The sequence below is a fragment of the Scomber scombrus genome, chromosome 7 (assembly GCF_963691925.1).
Source record: "Scomber scombrus chromosome 7, fScoSco1.1, whole genome shotgun sequence".
In the NCBI taxonomy this organism is placed as follows: domain Eukaryota; kingdom Metazoa; phylum Chordata; class Actinopteri; order Scombriformes; family Scombridae; genus Scomber; species Scomber scombrus.
Window position 1 is genome coordinate 18,201,822 of NC_084976.1, and position 26,179 is coordinate 18,228,000.

The 26,179-nt window shown below is 39.7% G+C and overlaps 4 protein-coding genes, 1 long non-coding RNA gene and 2 other non-coding genes across 8 annotated transcripts in view; 3 read left to right on the forward strand and 4 right to left on the reverse strand.

Annotated features, from left to right (window-relative positions):
* The first annotated feature begins 644 nt into the window (after window positions 1-644).
* The window catches only part of fdps (farnesyl diphosphate synthase (farnesyl pyrophosphate synthetase, dimethylallyltranstransferase, geranyltranstransferase)), a 29,609-nt gene continuing 4,074 nt past the window's right edge, over window positions 645-26,179 (forward strand). The window contains exons 1-4 of one of the 2 annotated variants that reach the window (XM_062423399.1): window positions 645-654; window positions 24,990-25,051; window positions 25,433-25,585; window positions 25,671-25,811. In XM_062423399.1, the coding sequence (XP_062279383.1) occupies window positions 25,049-25,051; window positions 25,433-25,585; window positions 25,671-25,811 (297 nt within the window). In that variant the 5' untranslated portion in view covers window positions 645-654; window positions 24,990-25,048. Of the gene's footprint in view, window positions 655-24,888; window positions 25,052-25,432; window positions 25,586-25,670; window positions 25,812-26,179 lie in introns of those variants that run through there. The other variant, XM_062423398.1, reaches the window with a different exon arrangement.
* rps27.2 (ribosomal protein S27, isoform 2) lies at window positions 1,043-6,763 on the reverse strand. Its single transcript, XM_062422642.1, has 4 exons — window positions 6,691-6,763; window positions 5,296-5,404; window positions 4,608-4,718; window positions 1,043-2,555 (listed from the first exon to the last, which is right to left on the reverse strand). The coding sequence occupies exons 1-4, from the start codon at window positions 6,694-6,696 to the stop codon at window positions 2,527-2,529; spliced, it is 255 nt and encodes an 84-aa protein (XP_062278626.1). The 5' UTR covers window positions 6,697-6,763; the 3' UTR covers window positions 1,043-2,526.
* On the reverse strand, window positions 3,322-3,453 carry LOC133984155 (small nucleolar RNA SNORA13). Its single transcript, XR_009925405.1, has one exon. It is a non-coding gene; the product is annotated as a small nucleolar RNA SNORA13 (small nucleolar RNA).
* On the reverse strand, window positions 4,831-4,962 carry LOC133984154 (small nucleolar RNA SNORA13). Its single transcript, XR_009925404.1, has one exon. It is a non-coding gene; the product is annotated as a small nucleolar RNA SNORA13 (small nucleolar RNA).
* rab13 (RAB13, member RAS oncogene family) lies at window positions 8,404-14,646 on the forward strand. The gene is made up of 8 exons (XM_062423405.1): window positions 8,404-8,985; window positions 9,673-9,733; window positions 10,609-10,669; window positions 10,913-10,990; window positions 12,393-12,482; window positions 12,774-12,839; window positions 12,962-13,012; window positions 13,097-14,646. Exons 1-8 carry the CDS (start codon window positions 8,862-8,864, stop codon window positions 13,166-13,168), a joined length of 603 nt encoding a protein of 200 aa, XP_062279389.1. The 5' UTR covers window positions 8,404-8,861; the 3' UTR covers window positions 13,169-14,646.
* Window positions 16,593-22,718, forward strand: fam189b (family with sequence similarity 189 member B). The gene is made up of 14 exons (XM_062423386.1): window positions 16,593-16,826; window positions 16,927-16,983; window positions 17,711-17,818; window positions 17,981-18,091; window positions 18,213-18,320; window positions 18,451-18,611; window positions 18,961-19,060; window positions 19,168-19,240; window positions 19,992-20,274; window positions 20,394-20,755; window positions 20,837-20,878; window positions 21,887-22,056; window positions 22,175-22,321; window positions 22,464-22,718. Exons 1-14 carry the CDS (start codon window positions 16,593-16,595, stop codon window positions 22,716-22,718), a joined length of 2,211 nt encoding a protein of 736 aa, XP_062279370.1.
* LOC133984129 (uncharacterized) lies at window positions 20,510-25,627 on the reverse strand. The gene is made up of 4 exons (XR_009925396.1): window positions 25,490-25,627; window positions 21,796-21,937; window positions 20,788-20,866; window positions 20,510-20,647 (listed from the first exon to the last, which is right to left on the reverse strand). It is a non-coding gene; the product is annotated as an uncharacterized LOC133984129 (long non-coding RNA).

Consider the following 26,179-nt stretch of genomic DNA (forward strand, 5'->3'; position numbering starts at 1 on the left):
ATGGACAAATACAAGTTGTATACATGTTGTCTGTGGCAATGACGCCTCTGATAAGGAATTAAAACCCAGGAAATGTTTCACTTTTGTTAAGTTGTTCAACCCCAAACCTCAATTTGGTGTTTATTTCTGTTTTGTTTTACTTTTGTCATATTTCCTTATTACTAGTTTTCCAAATATTAATACTTATGTCAGTATTAAACTGTGATTACACTTTGAAACTCAGATTAGGTGGATAGCGAAGATGAGAACCTTAAGTTTTATTGTTGTTTCTGAGTATTTGAGACACTTCTGAATTCAGCATCAATACTGAGTCCCCACAGAAATGGTTACTGATAAAACACAGCAGTGCACAGATATCAATTTCTGTTTCACAAGTTTTGGGATAGTTCGGGAATTTAAGTTTGGATATGACATGTGTCTCCTGTTGGGCTTAGTTTCACAGCAGCAGCCTGAACATTGTGGTTTCTGACCCTTGACAGTCTGAGAACAGCTCTTCACTAACAATGTCTGACTCAACCTCCTTGGACATAGTTCAGACCCTGTCTCCACTCAATCACGCTGAAACAGTGTAAGTGTCCACAGGTCTGGTTCAGAGGTTGCACCACAACTATAATTATATGTGTAAAAAAAAAAGAAAAAAAGAAAAAAAATCAGCTAATCACTTTGAGTATCCATGTGAGCCACTTTTTTCCACTTCCTGAATGTCTATGGACAATGTTAGTGACCTGGACGTGTTGTGTTGTATGCAAGTCTGATTTTCACTGAGAATCTTCAGGTTTGATAACTGCACTAAAACCAACACTGCTGTCCCTCATTTCCAAATATTTGGGTTACAATACAGTGCAAACAAGAATATAAGTTATTCACCAAGAGACAGTTATATGGGTATACTGCGTAAGTGTAAATCCATTACAAGGCTTTACAAGTATGAATCAGACCTAGGGAGTAAATCAAACTCAAGTGGCAGCACTAGAACGTCCTATTAAAAATGAACACGATCATCCTGTATTAGTCATTCAATAACCAGAAGGCACATCAGAAACGCATTCCCATTCACCAAGATTTTATTTGTAAGCCTTTTTTAATATACAAGCAAGACACAAACAATATCACCATGGCAACAAGTAAAAAGTATCATTGAATCACTCCCTCTCCTGATTTAATTCTTTATTAAATGTACAACTCAATGCTGTCATGGAGACTGTGCAAATGGCCTACATGCCCAGGAGACTGAACAAAACCTAAGAGTTCTGTAGGTCACACAGCTTCAATTATGTCATTGATTCTTTTAACAGTGTTGTTTTAATCCCGGTCCTGGGGCTCCCCTGTCCTTCCAGCACACCTCATTCAAATAATTAGCTTGTCATCAAGCTCTTCTGAGCCTTATAATGATCCATTCATTTGAATCAGGAGTGCAGGGAAACAAGACATGCAGGGTAAGGAAGCCCAGAACCAGGATTGAAAAACACAGCTTTAACAGTTCCCACTTCATCCAAGCAACAGTGATTTTTGTGCAACTTCATGAGAATTGATCTCATTTTTACAGGAAGGTTGCAATCACATGTAAATTCACAACTTCAGTGTTCTTTAGGATGACATTTAAAATTGTCACGTCACTGTATTTGTGCTTTACAAGCATCAGAAAATGGAAGCAGAACCAGCGACGGCTTTCCCAGAATCTGAGAGCGGGGCCATGTGCCGACACAACCGCCTGTGGAGCAGGCACTGATGACATCATCTACCTTACATAAAATGTTGACTTCACTGTGGCGTTAAATTGACAGATGTATTTAACCATTTAGTGTCGGTAATTATTGCAAGCTCTAAACACACATCAATCAATATTCAATTATGCAGAGTGTGGCTTTAACGTTGTAAAATTCTGTAGTAAAAAGACAGTTTCTTAGATGTAATTTGCAATTTCAGCCACAGTGTGTCTCCTTTCCTGTAACTGGTCTATATTTATGAAAAGAAGTTTGCATAAATCTATATAGTGCTGAGCATATGTTAGAAAATATCTGCAGGCTCACTTCATACCCTTATCTTCCTGCAAATGTCTGTGCTAAAATCAATTAAATACAAACAGCACTGCAAACAAATGCAAATCTCTTGCCTCAAAACATATTGAGACCATATATGTGGATGAGTCCTCAAATGCCCTGATTTGTTCACATTTTAAACATTGTTCCACCTGAAGTGTTCTAAGTTGTCTTTTACAACACAAATGACATCTAATGACTTTCATGAAATGCAAAGAACAAACTTGATGACAAACATGCAAGATTATTTTAACAAAAAACAGCCTACGTTTATTAAGAGAAGAATAAATGGATGTTTGGGGTCTCGACAAGGCAAAGTATTTCTCTGTGCATATTATTATTTAAATAGGCTTCTTATATTACATGATTTTTGTTTTCCCGCTCTCCATTCCCTTTTCGCTGCTTCCGCTCCATGGCAGTGTCACTTGATGACCGTCAAGTTGTGGTTCATTTCACTTAGCTGTTACTCACAATCAATCTGGTCAAACTAGTGCTGTTTCCTCCTGAATGAGCATCCTGGGGAAAGATAGAGAAAGACGGCAGTTCAGCTTAGGGGTAAATTTACCAAAAACACATTTATATATTTATATACTCAGTTGTTTATTCATGACTGTGTAAATGTTTAGACTGTTGAAATTGTTTGAGAGGTGACTTTATGGTCATTTTGGAGACCTGAGTGTGTTTAATAATATTCTGATACATGTTTCTAATATTTTGTCCAACTTCGATGGTAATGGTAAATGGGGTTGACATTTTTAAACACTTAAGTATAAAGCACTAGAATTTAATAGTAAGAGAAACTATGTCCTTAAAATCGGAATCAAAACATTTTAAAACAGCCTTTTAAGACTCATGAAGGTAAGATTTTTTGCATGGCTGTTCTATTAAACTGCATTAATTTTAGATAGGTGTACCTAAAAAGACAAAAACAAATCATCGATTTTCGAGAAATATATGGCACCCTGTAAACAAGCTTCAATGCTGTATAAACTGACTTTCTGACAAGGATATAACTGAAAAAGGAACACTATAACTAACACTATCTGCCTTTTAAAAGACTGAATCGGTTCCAAATAAGTGTGGTTTTAGTGCCAAGGGTTGCAGCTGCACCCATAGTGACAGGAAGCAGAGCGCCCTTGGTTACCACGGCAGCAGAGTGCAGGATAAGGGTTATTATAAGGGCTGTATTCTGACTGATGAAGCAACTCTTTTATCACAATATTTATCACAAGTATCAAATTAGCTACTTCCTGTTCAAAGAAGTCCAAAACATATCTTTTTTGTGTGTGCTTGCAGTCGATTGTGTAGAAATGGATCATTGATGATGAATTTCTTTCACAACCACAAGAATCAATGTATGCCTTAGTTGACACCCTGTTCATGAAGATAACAATGAGAGGGCAACACAAAGGCAAATATGTACATGTCAGATGTGTACTACACAGTAAAACTATACAACATTTTATCAAAAACGCTTAAAGTTTGAGTGTGTTACACTATTTCCACAAAATGAAATGTACAAAGGAAATTGAAGAAAATCTAACTGCGGATGTTCCAGAAACACACAACAAACAAAAAAAATAAGGGTGTGTGATATGACGATATTAAATTAAAATGTCTCCACGATCTGCCTTTACAGAGTTCTTGTTAGTATTGCGCTACAGTGCACATTGTTTCAGTTTAGCTCTGTGATGGAGCACAGGCTGGCTGCAGGTAAACGTCAACATTTAGCAGTTAGCTGGCCTGCTAATTAGTAGCACTAACTTCTGTCATGCTGAAAGCTAGTGTGATGTCAGCTCTGGTGTACTGTGTTGGTTACACTTTTAGTTTGGTTTCAAATTCAGTTATTTCCGCAATATCCATTTCAAATAAGACCAAATAGACTGTCACAACTTTTTAATGCGGCTCTGAACACCTACTCCTATGTTGTTCGTCAGCAAAAGTTTTATTGAGAGGACCAAAACGCCATTGATAGCATGTGAGTAGGGTGTAGTTATTGGATTTGCCACTAGGTAGTGTGCCTACAGTTTGTGGTACTTATGTTGTGGCTGAAAAGAAGAAGTTGCTACCGGGGAAGAAATCCAAGAAGAAATACATGGAGAGAGTTCTTTGAAGGGGATAAGAGAGGTATTACTGTAAAATTTATAATGACAGTTTAACAATTCCAGGATTTTTTAGGCCCCCCATTATATATAATTTTCTGTTAGTATTAAACAGTTACAGTTACTATAAAGATTAGTATGCAGTTGGGACACAGCGACAGCTTTGATTGGGTTCAGGTCTCAATTTCACACTACCACTCAAGGTTTGATTTGGGTCCAGGTTTTTGGGCTCATGCAGAACTCTGCTGCCCAGGATTGCTTTTTTCATTTGGTACTAAACTGCAGTACGAGTACCCAGACTCTAATTCATGAATGATCTATTATTAGTGCATGCATGTGTACACACAAATAAACTGTAGAAAAATACACACTTGTGAAACATCTACAATATGTGTCTGTGTGTATTTAAGATGCACAGGTAGACCATTTTCTTCACTATACGTAACGGCATAACAGGGATCTGTACCTTCTGTCAGACGAGCTTTGCCTCCTGTAGGCTGGCAGAGGACCGTGGAGCAGCCGACACACAGCACTACAGTCTGAGCGTGGCTGAACACTGTGGTGATCTTGTAGCAACCTGCACACACACAAACAAGATCATTGGATGTGACCGCTGTGAAACGGTGATACAGCGAACAACCTCCTGCCAATGTCTTAAAATCATTACATAATCAAATGTTCTCCATTACTTGTGTCCTTACAGCAGTTTGAGTAAAGGAGTCAGTTAAAACTCACTTCACTGACAGCCACAAGTGTCACTGTATGCCTTATTTGACACCCCTGTCACTAAGAAAGCAATGAAAGGGCAACACATAAAGGCAAATGTAGATGTGGAAGAAGTTCTCAAACCCTTTAAATGATCAAAATTACAACTTAATTACATCCAATTAAGACTTTGACCTTAATTGCATTTAGAGTTTCATTTTAAATTCCGATATCAAGTTTAATTTGTGTAAAACATGCTAAAATATCAAAAAACAAAAAGTAATAGTTGAGTATAAACATTGTCTACTTTACTTTTTACTCAAATGAAATACCACAACTTTAACACAAAGTTGTAATATACATTTTTAAACTTTGTTCCACTGTTTATGATGCCAATTATGATCCAGGTCTGGTGGTTTATTCCCAGACTCCCACATAAACAAACTCACCTGGACATTTGACATCCATAAAATATGAATTTGGACTCTGCACAAGCCGTTTTTTCTTGTGTCTCCTCTTTTCCTCCTCAGAGCTGGGATGCAACAGATCCTTTGCAAGCTGAAAAGAAATAGACAACAGCTGAGAATCAGTCTATAATAATATTTTAAGTTTATCCGGGACGTTTTGAAATTATTCCCACATAATGAATTTCAGTTTTAGTCAGTCAGTTTTACAACACTAGACAACGGTCAGAATTACAACACACACACACACACTTTAAAATGAAAGTAAACTTATTGGTAAAATTAAGAAAGACAAAATATTCCGAGACTTATCACAGTGACTTACAGAGCCCTCCTGGGGTCATCTGAGAAACAAAAAAATGTGTAAATCTGTGTACACAGTTTATAAAAAGCCTTCGAATTACAAATCCTTCTCTGTGGATCTATGATGTATTATAGAACTATAACAAGATTGTATTATTAATTTATCATTAATACTAAAATAGTACTTATATAAAAAATATAATTCTCAATCTACTAATACCTATGTACTATATTATTATATGCTAAAGTAGGGCTTTGGATAGTGTAATATCGTGCCATGACATAAGCATTGCCTTTTCCTGGTTTTAAAGGCTGATTATAGGAAAGTGAAGTGAACATACCACTGTTTTACCCACCTAGTCATTATATCCATATTACTGATGATTTATCAAATATCTCATTGTGTAAATATTTTGTTAAAGCACCCTACAAAATTGTAGGGATGCCCATACTATTGCAATATTGATATTGAGGCATTTGGTAAAAAATATTGTGAAAATATGATTCTGTCCATATTAACCAGGTGTATACTATGACATACTACAATTTACTATAATATTATAACATAATACAATTAATAGTGGGCTTGTATTGTTCTTGATACTATTTAAACATGGATCTTTTACCTCAATGGGCTCTGCAGTGTTAACATTTAGAAGATATATTGGTGTCTAATTTGGGAAAGTTTGATCCTCCATAAAAAGGCGAACATGTGACTGAAGACCAACGCAGCAAATTGTACTTCTTAAAACAAGCTGTTTTTATGTTAAAGCCAGCAGCGAGTTTGACCACATATAATCTCCATACTGACGTTTATTTATCTACAACATCTCATGTTAAATGTAGCAGTATATTGTATTAATACAGCTGAATCTTTCTGTACCGACAGGCAACGTGGGCTGCAGTCGCTAACACGTGTTCCGCCATGTTAACGCAGATCTTTACAATTAAATAACAGCGACACCGAAACATTGAAAACATCGGAAACAAAACAGAATTTTACGACTCATTAAACTCTCCCTGTCCAAACACTTTTAATCGATCGATGGCTGTTGTACAAACCGTGATGTTACTTACTGGCATGTCTGCGTGTGTGGACTCCGACCGGAAGAAGTCTCACTGACTGTACACCGGAAACTGTTGGCTGATGTAGAAACACGCGGGGAGGAGAAACTTAGAGGCAAATGTGTTTATTTAACCAGCTGGTGTTTTACTGCCATATTTCTGTCAAATATTAACCGAATGTTTGATAAAGTGTTTTTTATCATGTGCACAAGGTTGGGAAGGTTACTTTGGAAATGTAATAAACAGATTTCTAGTTACCCTGTTTAAAATGAAATAAGTAGCCCTAATGTAACTATTTCAATTAGGCTACTTAATCAAAGTAATGTAACTTACTAATCAAATTACATTTGATTACTTTTTGATTACTTTCTAATTTTCTAACAAATGTTTTCAGCTGTTGGGGTGAGTGTACCCATTATGCCAACCGAAATCTAAATTCAGGTGTTTTTTATGGATACTGACATGATTTATAATGGAGATAATTTCTTATAAAGCAAGATTTATATATATATATAGGGATACATCTTATATATAGGGATAAATATATATATATATATATATATATATATATATATATATATATATATATATATATATATATATAACCCTCCTGATCAAAATCTTAAAGGTCTGACTTCAGATTTAACCTTCTTTGTAATCATCAACATTTTCATATGTAACTGTGATTTGCGCCTGTATCGTCGACGCTCTTTGACTACCTCATTGCACTGATTTGTTTTCCATTGAATTGCTGCTATCTATTTATTCTTCATTCTTTTATATGCTATATATTCTTTTATTCGTTCCTTTTTTAACCAAATGTACTGCAGAGATGCCTTCGTAAATTTCGTTATACATTGTATAATGACAATAAAGACTATTCTATTCTATTTAATCACACATTTTTTTCTCAGTAAGAGATTACAGTTACATTTATTTTGCAATTAAATTGCGTGTGTTCTGCAGCCACCTCTGGACAGTTGATGTCCACAGATAATTTATCCAACTTGTGGTTAAATCACCACTTTTGAAAAGTTGTATAGTAAGTTATCATCCATTTACCATTTAAGTCTTGCTTGTTTGGAGAATAAGAACTATTAAACAACAGTTAGCCATAAAAACCAGCACATTTATAATAACAATTGTATGTACATGAAATAATAACACATAATTTTGAAATAATGTTTAAATGTAAAATAACATGTTTGTTTTTTTAAAGCCTGCAGTTATCATAGATTGCCTGTAGGTGGCGAATGTGTCAAAGTGAGATGAACTGTTACTTAACTGGCAATAGGTGACGCAGGTGAGACTGAAACTTCAGGTCTGAAATGATGGCACTGCGCTGAAATTAATTGATTTGGTGTTCATGTTTTCATCACTGCAGACAGGCGATTTTTGATGTAATTAACCAGTATCACTGCAGAGAGGTGACAGGAAAACGTCATATTTAGGTGGATTAATAATATGCCAGTGTGACTTTAGTGACAACATTGTACAAATGGTCACTAAGGTTCTGTAATAAAACACCTAAAAGCTAATATATTATCAAATAGGGAGGTTCGTGGTCTAACTAGAGGAAGTTTAGGGATCCTTGATGTGAAGAAGATCGATAGCCAATATTTTTAGCTGATCAAACAGCGCCATCTAGTGTCGGTACTGCATGTCTGCATGTTTACGCCGTTACTCCCATGAAGCACTCCCACACTACGTAGCCTCTTTCAGCAGATCTGGGATCCGGGCCGATAGCAAGTTTTTTTTTTTTTTTTGGGAGGCAGAAAAAACACGTAGCCACCCGGGTATGTTTGTAAACGGAGAGTTACTGATTGTTGGCTGAAAGTAAAATACCATGTGAATAGATTTGGTGATGAAGGCTGATCTGCAGTGGACTGGTCAACTTTGGAGTTTGTTAGTGTAATTTTTTTTTTAATCCAGCAGCCCAGTCCAAACAGAGCACAGAGGCACTGAGGGGGATCGGAATTTACCGGTGACAAGTCTGTGAAGAGGGAAAAAAGGAAAAGAGGATCCACTCATTACAACCTTTTTAAAAAAAAAAAACCCTACTTTATTTTCAATCACAGAGGAAATTGCGATCAAAAGTGAAAGCTCTGAGTCGATGAAAACGATCCAGACGCAACTTTTACCCCCTTTGAGTTCTGCTTCAGCTCTGAAGAACAGCACCAACCATGGCGAAAAAGTATGATTTCCTCTTCAAACTCTTACTCATCGGGGACAGCGGAGTGGGCAAAACATGTCTGATCATCCGGTTTGCTGAGGACAATTTCAACTCTACATACATTTCCACCATCGGTACGTTGCAACAGAGTAAACTTTGCCTAGTAATCTCATGATTGGCTTCCCTGTAACTCTGGGATATGAGTAAGATAAATTCTTGCTGAATGCTGACATTTCAACTATTTCCTCTATTTGGTGCGTGTCACTGTACAAACTGGTTTTCTCAGACTTTCATGCCTCAACTGGCCTTTGCTCTCTCATTTCTTCTTCCCTTTTCCCAGTCTGTTTCATATCTATTCTTTTTTTTCTTATGCTTGTTGAATGTGTGTGCTGTCTCTTCTCTGTGACCCTCTCCCCCATCTCTCCCGCAGATCTCATTCTTCTCACTTGGCTCTCAGAAGGTCCACCCACCCTCATTCCTATCTCTTTTACCATCTCTACGTTTCCCAGAAGAATGGTTGGCTGTCTGGCTTGTACAGGACAACCCCCTTTCTTCTGCCCCTTGCTGTCTGTCTGTTTGTCAGCTTGTCCATCCAGCAGGAAACATGCAGGCAAAAAAACACAAAACTCATAGACAGTGCGCAGAAGGAGTGGAGAGCACTGAGGGGTCAAATACAGTGGAAATGATAATGAATCAGTCTCCATCCAGCTGAGGGTGACCTATATATACAGTACTCTACAATGTGTGTGCCTGGGTGGGTGTGTTTTTAGTTCATATCTGAGGTATTTAATCCTCTTTCCTGTCCTCTTGTTGTCTCCCAGGCATCGACTTTAAAGTAAAAACCATTGAAGTGGATGGAAAGAAAGTGAAATTACAAGTCTGGTAAGAGACGACAACTTGTCTGGAAATGCCCTTGTATTGTGATTTGGTGAAGAAGATAACACTTAAAGGATGGGTTCACAATTTTTCAAGCATATCTTAAAACTCAAAAAGTGTGTCCACTCAGTCATTTTGTGTAAAAATGCATTTAGAAGTTGATCTGAAGCTCGTATGAGACTCCATCAGTCTGAGTCATTTAAAGTGGATATCTGCCACTTTTTAGCGTCAAATTCCCTCTTTGTGTTTCCACAGACAGTGTTTCCTTGTTGAGCTGCAGTGAAAGTGTAGTGACAAAAAGAGGGACTTTGGCACTAAAAAGACTATTGTTGAAAGCTACATTCTTGATTTGACTCATTCTGACAGCTGAAGCTTCATATTAACTTCAGGTACACTTTTAAATATATTTTTGCACAGAAGGAGGACTGTGGATTTTGGCCTCCATCACTTACATTGTAAGTGCATTATGAAGGGATCTTCTAATGGCCAGCATGAATGTGAGGAATAATAATGGCAAGAAAAACCTGTTTCAATGCACATATGGGCACCTCACTGTTGTTTTGGTGCTTGAAGTTGTGAGTCCATCAAGCTATCTGTTAAGTCCCGTTCCTTTGCACTCTGCCTGCCAGTGAGGTAAGAGAAACCTTCTTATTATCCAAATCAGGACTTTATGACAGGGTTCATCGTCCAAACATCCATCACTTCATGTCATACAAGAGCGACTTTTCGCTCATGCTACTATCTTTTTAAGTGGTTTACATTAAATATTTTACCATTCTGCCACATGTCCACCTTAGACTTTCTTTTGACCACTTTTGTTATTTTTAAGTCCATGCATCAGTGCACATTTATTTAGATTTGAATGTGTGTGCTTTGTGCAGGGACACAGCAGGGCAGGAGAGGTTCAAGACCATTACTACAGCCTACTACAGAGGAGCCATGGTGAGCACAGGACGCCTGCAGAACAAGCAGACTGGATAATCAGGCTGACATCACTGCTCCCTTTGTGTTCTCTGTGTACCTCTGACTGACTGCTTAAATCCCCCCTCTCTCTTTCTCTCTCTCTCTCTCTCTCTCTCTCTCTCTCTCTCTCTCTCTCTCTCTCTCTCTCTCTCTCTCTCTCTCTCTCTCTCTCTCTCTCTCTCTCTCTCTCTCTCTCTCTCTCTCTCTCTCTCTCTCTGTCAGGGCATCATCCTGGTGTACGACATCACAGATGAGAAGTCTTTCGAAAACATTCAGAACTGGATGAAGAGCATCAAAGAAGTGAGACTGTTTCCACATAGCCAGAGCAAAGATAACCAGGAAACACTTAAAAAGAGTGCTTAGTCAGTTGGATCCATATTAGTCATGAGTATGGACTTTTACTCACTGCAACAACAAGGCTATTAGAAACAGAGTCATTGCACTGTTGGTAAATGAGACACTTCACCCGAATCACACATTTTCCCTTTTTCCCCACCACCTCTGTTCTAATGAAAACTAAACTTTTTAAGTAATTAATAAACCTGCTAATTTGTTTCACAAGTAATTGATCGTTTTGTCTATAAAATGGAAGAAAATAGTGAAAAAATGCCTGTTATAATTTCCCACAGCCGATGGTGGTGTATTCAGATGTCTTACTTTGTGTGATCAGCAGTCTGAAACCGAAAGATATTCTCTTTATTATCAAAGAAAAGCATTAAATCCTGACATTTATCAAGCTGGAACCAGCAAATATTTGGCATTTTGGCCAAAAAAAAGATTAATTGGTACTGTAACAAAAATGACAAAAAAGATTGATTCGATTATCAAAATAGTTTGTGATTACTACTTTGTTGTTTGACTGATTGTTGCAACATTGAAGGATGTGGGCTTGTAGGATTTAATCTAATCTAATGACAGATGCTATCAGGCTGCATTATGGGAAGTGTAGGATCCAGTGTTTTTGGAGCTTGACTAAATGTCAGGATATTTTAGCCTCTGTTGCTTTGATTTGGACCATTCTTTTCTAAATATGTCTCTCACAAGTGCTCCAACTTTATGGAAGTCCATGATAAATCATAACAAATTGCTGAAGTACCCCTTTAACAGATAAAACCTCAACTCTCAAAATAAGTTTAATAGTCACATAGGAACCCAACCTTTTAAAGACTTTTAAAACAACATTTTATATATATTTATTCTTTTATCTTCATCATGTCTTGTATGTTTACATGTTCATTTATCTGGCTGTTGTGCTGCAGCCAAATTGCCCAATGTGGGATCTTAATAAAGACTGAACTGAACTGAACTGAACTGAACTGAAAGAAAAGAAAATCATAACTCATTTAGTTTTTCACTTTTTAGGAATTGTGAAAGCTTTCATACACAGAATGTACACTGTATTGTCAAATATAATACAATCTGACAAAAACTGAAAAAGTATCCAAACATCTGTGTAATGGATCTTGATTGTACCCTGTTTGTTATTTTATATTCTATTTATCTCCCACTGAACAGCAGCTGTAATTGTCTCTGAAGCATTCTGGCTGTTCAGTTCAGACTTGATGTGAAGATGTTTTCTCTGCCTCCCTTTGATCTCATCTTCTTAAATGCGCCTTTCCGCCAAGCGAACATTCTTATCTTATTCCACATTAACTGAATTCAACTTGGCCTAATCAATTAAATGCATTCCTGTCTTTCCCAGAATGCATCAGCCGGAGTCAGTCAGATGTTGCTTGGCAATAAGTGCGACATTGAAGCAAAGCGGAAAGTTACCAAGGAGACAGGAGAAAAGGTGAGATGACCCAAATAAAAACTTAATTTACATGATGTATTGTATAGTTTTTCCTTTTGGAAAAGAAGTGGTGAAGATAATTCAGTGTATAGTGGTACCGTTGTAGATCATATGAATATAATAATGACACCTTGTTGAGTTTTCCCTACCATTTCAATATCAGAGGGAGTGGTCATTTATGGAAGGGAGTGTGTACTACGTATGTTTTTGATGCACCAGCTTTTACAACATTTACTGAAGATAAGAAGCAGGATGTGATTATTATCCATATTGTGTGTCTGTTGTTGACAGCTGGCAAAAGATCATGGCATCAGGTTCTTTGAGACCAGTGCAAAGTCCAGCATTAACGTTGAGGAGGTGAGCCGGAATGTGACCACAAACAAAACAGTTTATTCATACCTCATTTAACTTTTAGTTAATATGCTACACATGCTGCGGATCTTAACCCTCACTTTATCTCACTTTATCTCTGTCTGTAGTCGTTTCTGGCTTTGGCACGTGACATACTACAGAGGTCCAGCAAGAAACCAGTAAGTCAGAAGACAATGACATATCATATGGATCCTTTACATTATGTCCACTGTACAAGTCATGGTTTTTTCTGTGTTTGACAGGGCCCCACAGGCAGAGAGGTGAAAATCACCAGCACTACAGAGAAAAAATCTTCCAAATGTGTTCTCCTCTAGATGTGACACCAGCCAGCACAGCTGTTTAGTTGCCATTATAGTTTAAGAACACATCAGTATTACCAGGGAAAAATACAGCAAGTTTTCTGTCTCCATCTGGTGGGCTCAGATATCAAATGCATGCAGGTGCCAAATGTATGTTTTTATACCTAAACTATCTGTATTCCAAGTGTTTCTAGTGTGCCCCCCCCCCCCCCCCCCCCAAAAAAAAAAATGTTTGCCAGCAAAATAATCTATGGATTTCTCCTTTTATCTGAAATTTCACTGAGATCATAGTTTATTTCACATTGAGCATTTCTTCTGCCACAAAAGTGCTGAAAAGTGGAGATGACTATAAATATAACTGACACAGCATGTCATCAACTAGTCCCCTCCCAATAGTTCAGCTACACGTTTCTGTTCCCACCCTGCACAGTATTTCCATGCCTTACATCCGCATTATCAACTGGAAAACAGTACTGCTCAGTGTCCTTTTAAGAATTAGATCTGCGTTTTTATATATATATATATATATATAATATTTCTAGGCATGTGTTCAGTACAGTAGTGGTTTTTAAACAATTCAGTGGCAGAAGAGAAGTTCGATGGAAATTGTTTTTCACCTACAGTACAGGTGTTGTAGTCCTGAATCTGAAACTTTATCTAAATCCTGAACAGAAATGGTTAACTGACTGATTAAGAAGTCTTAAAAATGCATTTTTTTTAACAGTGCACACAACACTTCTCTCAGTTAACTGTTTTTAAATTCACAGAGATACAGACAAGTCGATAGCTTATTTCTTGAGCGCCATATTAGTAACATTTTGTTTCCCCATATGTTTAGTTTCACATATATATCTTCCCCCTTTGAGAGTTGATAAGATGTTTCAGTAGTAAACATTATCAACATAATCTATGCCATTAAATATGACTTTATAGCATGAAAAGTGATCACGTCCCATGAGTAGCTGAAAACCTTCTCTTCACCCTAATGAATGCTGCATGGAGTTCAAGCTGAAATAAACACTGGTGGTAAACAAGCCTGGTTTTAATAGATGAAGGGACTGAGAATGTGGAAGATAGGAACAGAGATAAGTGCAATATGAGAAGATGAGTGGTGAGATGAAAGAAAGATGGATAAAGCAAGTGAATGGACAGGATGTGAGAGCCTGGGAAGTAGTTACACGTCCCTCATTTTGAATTGATTTCTTGCCTTTTATCTGAAGCGCCTGGTAAATCTCTCACTAAACACTGCCACACATTATCTGTGTCAAACATGACAGTTTCCCTGTTGTAGCAATTTACAGATCATTCAGGATTACTGTGATCACAGGTGCTCATCTGCTCCTTACAGTTTTTTTTCCTGCACAGATGTACTGTATTATCCATATCTTGTTTTTCAAGTTTCTTTCACACTCTCTGTAGACCTGCCACAAGACTTTGTATGTAGTTTACCAACCTGATGCTTGCTGAATAAAAATGAAAAACAGTAAAAAATATTGCTTGCGTTGTAGACAACTTTCTGTTGGCAAAATAAAACAATCAGAGAATGTATCTTAGATAATCTGGACAGTGTAGCTTCTAGACATTGTGGTTTTCCCCGTTTCCCGCCATTCATAAAGTATATATCTATTTAGCTTGATGAAAACAATAAAAGAGGGTTTCAGCCTTCACATTTGCAGTCATTGTCATAATATATATTTTATATATATTATATTTATATCTTTTTTTGTTTTTTATATGTTTATCTACTTTTTGTGGTTGTTCAGTGCATTCGTGCTTACAGTTATGAATTTTAATTTTTTCAACATAAAGATTGATATTCGTTGAGTTCACACAGTCGAGACTTTGTGTTTCAAGGACATAGACCGATGTCCATAACAGACATATTGCAGGTTATTGTGTAGATGAAACCAGGCACCTGGGCCTATGGGACACTCCTCTCTACTAAGACCCCATGCCACCTTGTTTTTAACTACTATCCTCCAAACACAACAGCCAGTAGCCTACCGTTTATATATATATATTTCTCATTGCTGCAGCAGCAAGAGCTGGAGCCTGTCGCTTGGCAACCGCCCCTCCTTCGCAGCATCAGCACCACCACGGTGTGCGCGCGCTCTGCCGCATCTTCAAGTTGCCTGCACGTTTTGCGTGCCTTGTCATCACGTATAGGGCAGGTTTCGGTTTGCAAACACGGTACATTTATTTCCATAGTCGGAGGTCCGCCGAGGAACAGAAAAAAACGCGAGGGCAGGAGAGGAGAGAGAGGATGGACAAATAAAAAGAAGAAAATCAAACTTGGACGAGTTTAAACATGTTATTCCGGATATAGGTAGGCTATAGGATGTTGTTATGTTCATGTGACGTTTGGTGGGAAGCAGTGAGGTAAACGTCCGGGATACATACACACACATACATACACACGGGCTGAACGGGATGCCCGCGTGACTGCAGGGAGGGAAGAGGCGGCGGAGGAGGAGGGGGGTCTAGGTGCGTGTGGACCACCGCAAAACCCTTGAGGTGGAGTTGTCAAAGATCGAACCCAGCGAGGAAAGATTCATCCCAGCCCGGCTGCTATTTTTGGTGCAGTTTGAAAATCGATGGAAGATATTTATTTCCTGCTCATGTTGAGGTAATTAGTCTCGTTCCCGAACGAACTGATCTGATCTTGGGCTTTGATCTCCACACCGTCTTCCGTAACAGTATGAGGACCTAACCTAAGGTCGCGAGAGGGGAGCGCGTGTGTTCGGATGATGCTCCTCCTGACCGGACACGCGAACTGACCGACTCATGTCATATCTGCTGGGGGTGAAACAAACGAGTGATCAGCTGCTTTCTCCGGGATGCTTTAGAGTCTGCGGCCTGCTCGGGTCTCGAGTTACCGCAATGCCACTGGCGAGAGGAGGGAGAGGTGGAAGGCAGAGGATGGAGAGGAGGGAACAGAAAAAAGCAAATGAGTGTAACAAAAATGTACAGTTTGCTAAAAATTAGCCCTGCTTTTGTGCTCGTGTTTTAATCAGGGAAAGACTGCGAAGGAGAATGGTATAGACTGCTATAGTTTTGGCTGTAATGGCCTGTGAACTGCATTGGGTGAAAGAGACACTGCACTAACTGAAGCAGTCTTCATATCATGGCTGAAATGTCAAATGAGGTGAGTACGGTGGCTGTGAGTGTGTAGTAGCTGCTCAATTCTCAACTTTCTGCTGACAAAGTGCTTGGACTCAGTGACGGGACTATAGTGCACACCATGGGGCATTGCGCAGAAACTATGGCACCTGCCAGTGGAGAGCTTGGTGCATAATTGTGACAGAGTGGAGTTCTCATGCCAGAATTTATATCTCCCCCTCTTCTACTCTCCTCTGCATCTACCCACACAGCTAAACTTTGTTTTATGAACCCAGAGTGAGCATCAAACCTCCTTCCTCCAAACACAGAAGAGCCTAAAATGCCTTCACCATCAGACTCTAGCAGCGTGGCTTCAGCCTCGGGGTCTCGAGGCTGGTCGGACAGCCGCCGTGGCATGTCAGGCCGGGGGCCAGGTGGTGCACGGCTGCTCCTGTACTTGGGGCTGTGCCACCTGGGCCTGGGTGCCATGGTCTTGGCCTTCTCTTTCACCAGCATGGCCTTCACCTCCTCAGCACGTGTGAGGCAGTCCTGCCCATTCTGGGCTGGGTTCTTTGTAAGTATAAACTTGAATGACAACACAAAACACTATTAAGAATATGACAATAGAGATCTTAAAGGATGTGTTGTCTTGTGCGTGTGATCTCTGTTTCCAGGTGGTGGCATCAGGGATAGTTGGAATAATCTCATGGAGACGACCTTTAACGTTGGTGGTGTGTATATTTTCATTTGATGCTTAGTATCCGTTAAGTGCCAAATCATGTGACATGGAGCCAGGCTGGATTACCAACAGGACAAGCAGGGCCCCAAGACCTCCAAGGGCCTCCAAAAGCCAGAAATTCACATTGCGTCAACTAGACAGTTGTAATTTGATTAACTGAAAATTGGTTTTGTAGCATATACAACTAAAGCTGATATTTAAGTGAAAGCTTGAGAAAATCCCACCACAATGTCAATTTAGTAGCAATTCTTTTGATCATATAGTCTTCATGGGCAGGTGGAGCTTGCCCAGTGAGATGTTCTGTTTTCTTACTTTTTGGAGCACTTGAAGCACTTCTCATCCATGTTGGTTTAAAATCTGAGGTTCAAAGTTCATTGTTGACATTGGAAACAGCAGTTAAAAAACTGAAAGGCCCTTAAGATGTTTTTAGTTTTTTCCTAATTTTGGAGCACGATTTAGATGGGACCTCTGTGTAGTTGTAAAATAGATGTTTTTAAATAATATTATGTTATTCTTATGTGTAAACTTACTACAGTGTAGCCATGCCATGTAAAAACTAAACTAGGTATTTAATTTATTAGTTCCTCTCTGATTTAAAGAATACTTATCAGTGAAACTGACTGTAGTCTTTGTTTGGGAGAATACAACTCTCGGCCCTCTATGTGACACGTCTTGACACCCTGCTGTAAATCAAACCCTGGCTTTCTGCTCCTCCACAGGTGTCACTGTTCATGCTGCTGTCTGCAGTGTGTGTGATCCTCAGTCTGGCCGGCTCAATGCTCTCCTGTCAGAATGCACAGATGGTCAAGTCCATGCTCACCTGCCAGGTACACAACATTATGCAAGTATTGTCTTCTGCCTCATGCTGAAATGCCCTTCAAGCCAGATGCCTGGGGAATGTGCCAGGAATAGTTTTTGTTAAAGGAATAGGTTTTTAGTGTGCAGATGAGTGTTTTACACCAATTCTCTGTGTTTGGGAATGTGTGTAGGTGGAGAATGGTCTCTGTGTGTGTTGTGCTCACTCCTGCTCCATCACAGAGGAGGAGGCCCTGGTGCTCTACCTGAATGCTGACTGCCACTCAGTCAGACATCAGCTGAAGGTACGTGGAACATTATCTATACCGGGGATCCAATTTGAACATAACATTTTACTTATTCCTATGACTAAAATGCCCATATAATGTAGAAATTTGAGTTTTCTGAATGCATATTGCTCTGCAGGACCTTTTGTTCAGTGCATGTGGTCTCAGCATTCTTTCCACCATCATCTGTACTCTGTCCACTGTGACCTGCAGTATCCACATATTCTCGCTGGACCTTGTGCACCTGGTGAGCACAGACACAACACATTTTACATTTAACTGAAAAATGAAAAGTACTAAGCAAAAGAACCATGCTGTACCCTATTCCCGTCTATGTGTCATAAGATCTTGATGTGTCTCCTTCTTTTACTGCCTAGTTGGCACCACATCGCTCTCGCTCCGTCAACCCAGAGTGCACCACTCCTCAGGACGCCTTCCTGACGAACATCATGGACTTTGAGGAGTTTGTTCCACCCATCCCTCCGCCCCCCTACTATCCTCCTGAGTACACCTGCAGCTCTGAGACAGACGCTCAGAGGTACCAAAAGCTGAATAACAAGCATTTTATATGTACTATTATACATCAACGAGATTCATAGGTCCTCAATCTCCCAGGTTTAGATATTAAAACTGGGTGGAAACAATTGGGGGGGTGAGCACTATTTCCAGTAAGGTGTGCCCTTGACAAAATGTAAGGGGTGTAGCTTTGTTCGCCACCATTCAAGCAACTGTTGTGCATCTAGAAATTCCTAGACTTCAGTAGACGGAGATGATTGTCTGGTATGGTGAGACCGTACCAGTCAGCATCCTAGCTAAGTCTTGTACAGTATGTAATAATCATGCACTTGCATCATCTGATTGCTGGATATTTTTGTAATTATGTATAGCATTACATATAATGGCTCTATGGAGAGCCCTGTTCCCCTCTACCCCACTGATTGCCCCCCTCCTTATGAAGCCGTGATGGGACAAAGAGCTGCCAGCCAGGTGAGCATGAGTATGTATGTATTTGTGTGTGTCTGTGTCTGAGTGCTTGTGTGTTAGTGTGATGTATCTTGTGCCCATGCTGATCCTTGTCTATTGTGACTGTAAAGGCAACAATGTTCGACCCCCATGGCACTGAGCTGTCTGGAGAGAGAGGAACGTCCACTGCCTTCAGCGGAGAGGGTGACAAAACATCACATGTTGTTACAGATCCACTTGTACTTGATAAAAGAAGTAGTGTTATTACGCTTTTGTAGGGGGTGGAAGCAGTAGTAGTAGAACAACTTAAAAGTGCTTTTAATTTTAACATAAAGTTAAGCACTAGAATCAATTACCTTATCAAACAAAAAAAAGATTGATGATGGGTTTCTCTTGTTTATTAACACTTTTTTAGGTACTGGACTGCTGGTCAGACAAAACAAGCATTTTGAAGACATCATCTTAGATCTTGAAAATTAGATTCATGTTATTTATTTGGTACAGTATTTTAATATGAAGTATCACTAATGCCCCAAATCTCAAACTTCAACTGTGAAAAATGATAATATTAAAAGCTTAAACATCATGCTGGGAGGACATTTGGAGATTTAGTTGTGCTTTTGGGCACTGTGACAAAATCTAAACAAATTTTCTGTATATGATTAGACAATAGTCTAAATTATATATGTATTTTAAAATCTGTTAATAAAAAGAATGACATGTTTCTCATTTAAAAGATGTCTACATTTTAAAATGAGCAATGAGCAAAGTAAATTAAAGTAAGTCATAACTTACTTTAAGGGGGTAGACAAAATTAAGTAAAATATAAAAAACAACAACAACAAAAAACAACCCAAAACAGCATTTTATCTTTAAGTGTTGAGAGTGCTGTAAGTTTCAGTTCTACTTAAGAGTTTGGCTGTGATAATAAAGATGTACCATTTTATTTCTTTAGTGTCCATGGACAGTGGCTCTCTGTTGATGTCAGAGATTGTGGACATCCCTGATGATTCCTCCCCTTCTGAGGACTCCTGTCTGATGGAGGTGGGTCTGAGGTGCAACAGGACTGCTGGTGAGGGTGGAGAAGGGGGAGATGGAGGGGAGCACTTCGGCTTCCGTGGTCCCCCGTCCCAAACACCAGAGAGTCCACTGGCAGGAGGACCAAGAGCCAGGCGCTTTCTCAGAGGAGAGAGGTCGAACTCCTGCTCTTCACCCAGCACAGCTACCACCACATACAGGCGAGGACAAACATGCACTGCCACATAATATTGTCTCAAATTTTCAATATAATGAGGGAGAGGTATTTTGTATCCAGAAACAGAAATATTACTTTATGCTCTCCCGTATTGTCCTCCAGGTCTCCAGTATTGCGTCGCCAGGCCATGCTGGCTAGTAGCTGCTCCCAGCTAGAAGCAATAGGGGGCTCCTCCTCTCAACAGCAATCCTCCATCCCAGAGGTTCGAGTTCGCCCCTCCACTCCTTCACACCAAGGAGCTGGCACCGACTCCTCAGCTGCCCATACTTCATCGTCCTCAGCTGCCAGTGAGCAGCCTGGTGGTCAGGGTAGTGGGCCGCCCCTCCCGCGTCAACCTTTGTATCTTCGACGAAGGGCTGGGAAGAATGAGAAAGATGGAGAGAGTGTGAGAAGGGATAGCGAAGGGCTCCTACGCCTTGTGAGGTCACACAGTGAGCCAGGCCTCGGCTCCTCTACTGATACAGGTAATAAGGACCCCAACATGAAAATGTCTCACCTATCTATGTCTGTTTCCATAACTTCTTATTGTGTCTTCTCTTCTGCAGTTGACTTTGGCTCAGGGGGCAGCAAGGCATCTACAGACACAGGTACAATTTATCTAATCTAAAGGGCTTTAAGATGTCATTTTCTCATGTTTAAATTTATTTTATTTACACTTTAAAAAGCAAACAAAAATAAAATTAAAATTGAACAAAATGTAAGCACACATTTAAAATCCAAAGAAATCAGATAACAAATAAAACAGATTAAACACAGTTAAAAGCCAGAGAATAAAAGTGAGTCTTTAGATGCCATTGGTCTAAAACATTCAGGGTTTAAAATGTTGCTCAAAGCCTTTGTTGCTTGTTGTCACTGCGTCTTTCTTCTCTGGTGTCTAATGTCACATTTGACAGTCTAATTGAGCATGAAGCCCAAAAGAAAACACTTTTAAGTTGTTTTGAAGAGATACAATTCAACAAATTTGCAGTTAATGGCCATCATTTATCAAACCGTATTAGACAGTAGTGCAGATTTAAGCACCAGTGGAGACATGCAAATCATACTACATGTGCATGCGATTTATGAAACTCCTCCACAACATCTAAATTAGTCACGATTTGATTACAGATTGATAAATTCAACTCCATTGTAGGAGAAAATGATGTGATTCACCAGTTCAGCATTTACATATTGTTTTCAAATGATACACCCTAATTTATACAGTGCATTTTTGGCAACATTAGTCTTTTCCAAAGGATTAAATGGCAATGTCTGAATACAGCACCTGACATGCATGTCATAGAGCATAGCACAATATCTTCCACAGTTACTGGACTTTACTGTAAGAGTCATCTTACATGAACCTGCATCTTTGAAATTTTAAGTAGCATGACATAATTTCTAATTTACTACCTTTTTGGCCTGGGCTCTCCCTAAAGTTAGATTCAAGCTTCTATATCTGTCAGTAAAAATAGAAAATATGCAAATTGACTTCTCATATTCTTCATTTAGTTTTTTTACTCACCTCTCCCCTAAACCACCTTAGGGACAAGATAGTTTTATAACTTGACGAATGAGGACCAAAATCTCTTTTCTTCTGGCTCCATCTCTCAAAGGTCCATCCTCTGAGGCTTTTCTGTTGCCCCGCACTCTGCCTCCTGCTGCAGCTTTGCCAAGGAAAGAAAGCATGAAATCAACTGCAACAGGGGTGCAGGTTCCCTCCAAACCACCCACCTCCCCACTGCGTTTACCAAAAGATTGCCACCGTTCCCTTGGGGACCTTAAGGTTAGTCTAAAAAATGTTGATGAAAGATACAGGAAAAATAAAAACATAAAATAGTATGGTATGTGACTTTTGTTCCTTCTTTATCTTCGCTCTTTTGGATTTTTTTTTTGTCCTTCAGGTGACTCGTGTTCTGATGGCTCGCTTCCTGCAGCGCTCTAAACGCAACCTTGCACCCTCCTCCGAGCATGTTGGTAGCACAGGGCAGGGGCCTAAGAGGAGAAATGGAGCTGAGGGTGCTGCCACTAACCACCTGCCCTTGGAACAAGTATGACCATGAACTCTGTCTTAACTAATTTTACTTTTTCTTTTCTGGATTTGAAATATTACGTCATCTCGCCTCTTACAACAAACTATATGTACAGATCAGCCATTTGTCTAAATTTCCGCTTGATAAAATCATCCTTTAGGTTCTGCGGACCCCTTGGAGTACCAGCCGAGGACACCCCAACCATCATTCCCATCACCCTCATCACCGTGGACACCATCATTCCCATAGTGACAGTCGACACAACCGGCATCACAGCAGCCGAGCCCCAGAAGGGATCCACCTGCGCAGCTGTGGAGATTTAAGCTCCTCTTCCTCAGTGTCGCTACTGCGATTAGTGACGCCTCATCTACCACATGGGTCATCAGGAGCTCTCTACTCAGAGTCTGCACTGTAAAGAGGAGAGGACAGTGAAGGAGGGATGGAGGTGAAAAATAGGGCACAAGCAAGATGGCAGGCTTGTAAGAAAAAAAAGGCAGGTTGATGATAAGGATTTGATTTAGTGGAGTCATCTAGTACTGAAGTTCTGAAAGTCTTCCCTCCTTTTTCTCTTTGTCAACTCCGTTTCCTTAAGCCTTATGGCCTTATTCAGTGGTGCTCTTCATCACTCTGAACAAGCCAGAGTTCACTCTTATTTCACTGTTTAAAAGCAGTGAGATGGTCACTAGATGCTAATTTCTGGCCAGAAACCAACCTACCAGAAGCATCCTCTCTACTGTATTCTCCACTCCGTCCCTCACAATCCTCATCTGGAAACATCTTTTCCTCAAGCCTGGAGACAGAACTCTTCTAACATTCATGCTGCAACAACCACTTAGCGTACATTCAGTCTGTTACATAATAATGGGTTGCAATATGCTTCTGGCCCTTTTGTACATTGCTGTTCACCCAGAGGGTCGCTCAGGTGGAGTGATCATAAAAATCCCTTATTTTGTCTTCCATTACAAAAAAAAGAAAAAGAAAAAACATTCATAGTAGACTATTTACACATAGCTTTACAGTATAATGTAAAATAAACAGATGGGGATGTATATGAGGACAAATACTTTCACATGGAAAACCCTTTAGCTACAGAGTTTTGTCTTTTTTCTTCTTGCAATTCAGAGGATGACTTTCTTCACGCCTTTTCCACCTCCACATTGGCCTTCGATGAAAGGCAGCCAGCATTTCTAACACTGACATTAATGCATGGAACAGACACATGCTCAGCCTTTTGAAATGTATTCTCTGTGGGTGGCCTCTGGACACGGTGGTTTGATTTGCGTATGTATGCATGTTTTACTGCAGCCTCCCGATTACAGCAGGAAATCTTGTGCATTAGATCCTGACCGTCTGTGTAATTAAGTAACATGTCCTCAGAATGTCTTTATCTGCATGTTTTGACAATGCTTTTTTTTTTCTCTTGCACCCAAGACCTATGATAGGCATTTGAAATGTGTTTGTGTTAAAACATAGTTGAAAGGGAAGGTCGGAGTCAAAGATATGCAGCGTTCCCAAAGTTTTTCCAGATGGCTCCAAATATGGCTGTGCATCCTAATTTGATTTTAATAGGATTTGAAAATGCTTCATATGCACAGGCATATCTGTGACATTGGCTAATGTAGCCTGATCCTGTATGATAAATAGGTGTAAATTGCACAGTGACGCTGATGACATGAAGAGTCTCTTGCTATAAATGTACAGACTTACTTGTTACAAGGTCAGGCTTCACACTATGTGTTTGCAGGGGATGTGTGTGTGTGTGTGTGTTGGGGGGGGGGGGGGGGGGTTAATTGAAAAAATGATGGGTCTGGCAGCTCTGGATACTGGATTTTGAAGCGTATCAATATATGTGTGTGTGTGTGTGTCGGATTGGAGTTTTTTTCTTTGGAAAGTCTTTTTGATGTGCTCACCAAGTGATGATTATTGGCTCCATATTGATAAAGGCACATTTTGGATACACTCATACGTAACTAATTTTAAAGATTTACATGCATACACACTTAGCCTTCACACAGGTACAGGCACACCCATACACCCCCTTACTAAGGCACTGAGTTTCTACCTCCTGTCTTGCATTATTTATTTGAAGAAATGTATATCTGTATGGCAGGCTTAACAGGATACAGCCTTGACACCTGAATAATAAATGTATCTAAATATGACACCTATTCCAGATTTTAAATGCAGTGTCAATGGCAAAAACTTTCAATGCAAGTTATGTATTTCAACATATGAAATAAATGATAGACATAAAATAAAAAAATACTTATGCTGATGTTTTGTACATTTTGTGCAGGGAAAAATTCTAGCCTATAACGAAAGGTTGGTTTTATTTATGTGTCTCTGTTTCTCCCTTTTACCTACTTTTATCAGTATTACCTGAGCCTCACTCATAGGTTCACTAATCTCCCCACTCCACTCAAACTCCACCTCTTCTCAAAACCTATTGGTCAGCCGGTGTGAAAGCCCATCCTGGTCCGATGCAACTGGCCAATGAAAATGCTCAATGTCTAATGGAGCCTTCCGAAGCCACGCCCACACACACCATTCGCAAGGGACGTCGGGAAGTATAGTCCAGCTACTTTATAATAAAACGGGCGGTAGCGCGACTGCGAACTACAATTACACATCCTGGATTTAGGAGACGTTCACAGACTCTCTGTTTGACAGCAAGTCGAAAAATCATAGGAGAGGCAACTTGGCTGTATTATACTGAACCGTTTGGGATAAGAGGACAATATAATTATGGTAAGTAAAGCTATGCGTGTGAATAAAACATATTTATATTTGGTGTGCTACAGCTAGCGTTGAAAACAGACCGACTGCCGTAAAACAAAGTACGCTAACGTCAGCCAACGCTTCTTTTCATGACAGGACAACATGGATGTAGTGTTTATCCTTGCTCTTGTTCACGGAGTTTAACTAACGATAACTAACTGTAAAAGTTATTAACTTGAACGAGGTTTAACTCAGCTTGTTATCGGTTATTTCAGGACGGTTGATTTGGGAATGAGACGCCTGCTGATTTTCCTCATTAATGCCCGTAAAATGATCCGGACCGTTTGCTTAACAGTCCCCCCGCTTCAGTTTAATAATAGAACATCTCTGCTGTGCACCTCATTTTTCCAGGGAGACAGCGTTTGCAACGGGACGCACGGACAAAAGGCGCTGAAGTCAGACGCTCACCTGTTTGAAGCCCAGTTTGACGAGCTGGTGGCGGACCTGGCAGAGAGAGACCTCGTCGATCCTGCTCTGGCTGATGCCCTGACCAGGCTGAGAGAGGTGTGTTGTCTTGTCTCTAGCAGTCATATCATATGCTTCTTTTGGCCACCCAAAGTGAATCGTTCCTCTCTTTTTTGCCCCCCAGGTTTTGGTGTACAATGCCCCTGGAGGCAAGAGGAACAGAGGCCTGTCTGTGATTGGCTCTTTGCGGGAGCTTCTACCTCCCTCTCAGCTCACCCAGGACACCGTGCAGCGGGCTCTGTTGGTTGGCTGGTGCATTGAATTGGTGAGTGGACTTGCCTCAATTGAATGTCTGAGTCTCACTGTGCAGAGTATAATATTGTAAGGCTCATTGATCATCTTAAGTGGTGGGCCTATGAGCATGATCTGACATGACAAATAGTTTGGAAGCCAATCCTGGTTCAATATTCAATTTACACAAGTTTTAGGTGGAAACTTTAAACCCAGTGCACAAACACAGATAATTGACTTTGCAGTGAAGTAGGAGACATATTGTATCCACCAGTTAAACATCTGAAATTAAATATATTTGCAAATTTATAGATTCTGTATATTTTAATGAGGAAGGAGTACATGTCATTTTAAGGATTTTAACAAAACAATTGAACCTTTTTTATGGGGAAACTATATCAG

Bases quoted from the DNA above. Each gene is read 5' to 3' on its own strand.
- rps27.2 (XM_062422642.1), bottom strand. The intron at 4,719-5,295 runs GTGAGTTTGTTT...GTGTGTGTGCAG, and splicing joins TATGGATGTCAAATGTCCAG to GTTGCTACAAGATCACCACA. The intron at 2,556-4,607 runs GTACAGATCCCT...ATCTTTCCCCAG, and splicing joins CAAAGCTCGTCTGACAGAAG to GATGCTCATTCAGGAGGAAA.
- rab13 (XM_062423405.1), top strand. From the start codon at position 8,862: ATGGCGAAAAAGTATGATTTCCTCTTCAAACTCTTACTCATCGGGGAC. The intron at 10,670-10,912 runs GTGAGCACAGGA...TCTCTCTGTCAG, and splicing joins CCTACTACAGAGGAGCCATG to GGCATCATCCTGGTGTACGA. The intron at 12,483-12,773 runs GTGAGATGACCC...TGTTGTTGACAG, and splicing joins CCAAGGAGACAGGAGAAAAG to CTGGCAAAAGATCATGGCAT.
- fam189b (XM_062423386.1), top strand. From the start codon at position 16,593: ATGCCTTCACCATCAGACTCTAGCAGCGTGGCTTCAGCCTCGGGGTCT. The intron at 16,984-17,710 runs GTGTGTATATTT...GCTCCTCCACAG, and splicing joins GACGACCTTTAACGTTGGTG to GTGTCACTGTTCATGCTGCT. The intron at 19,061-19,167 runs GTGAGCATGAGT...GTGACTGTAAAG, and splicing joins GACAAAGAGCTGCCAGCCAG to GCAACAATGTTCGACCCCCA.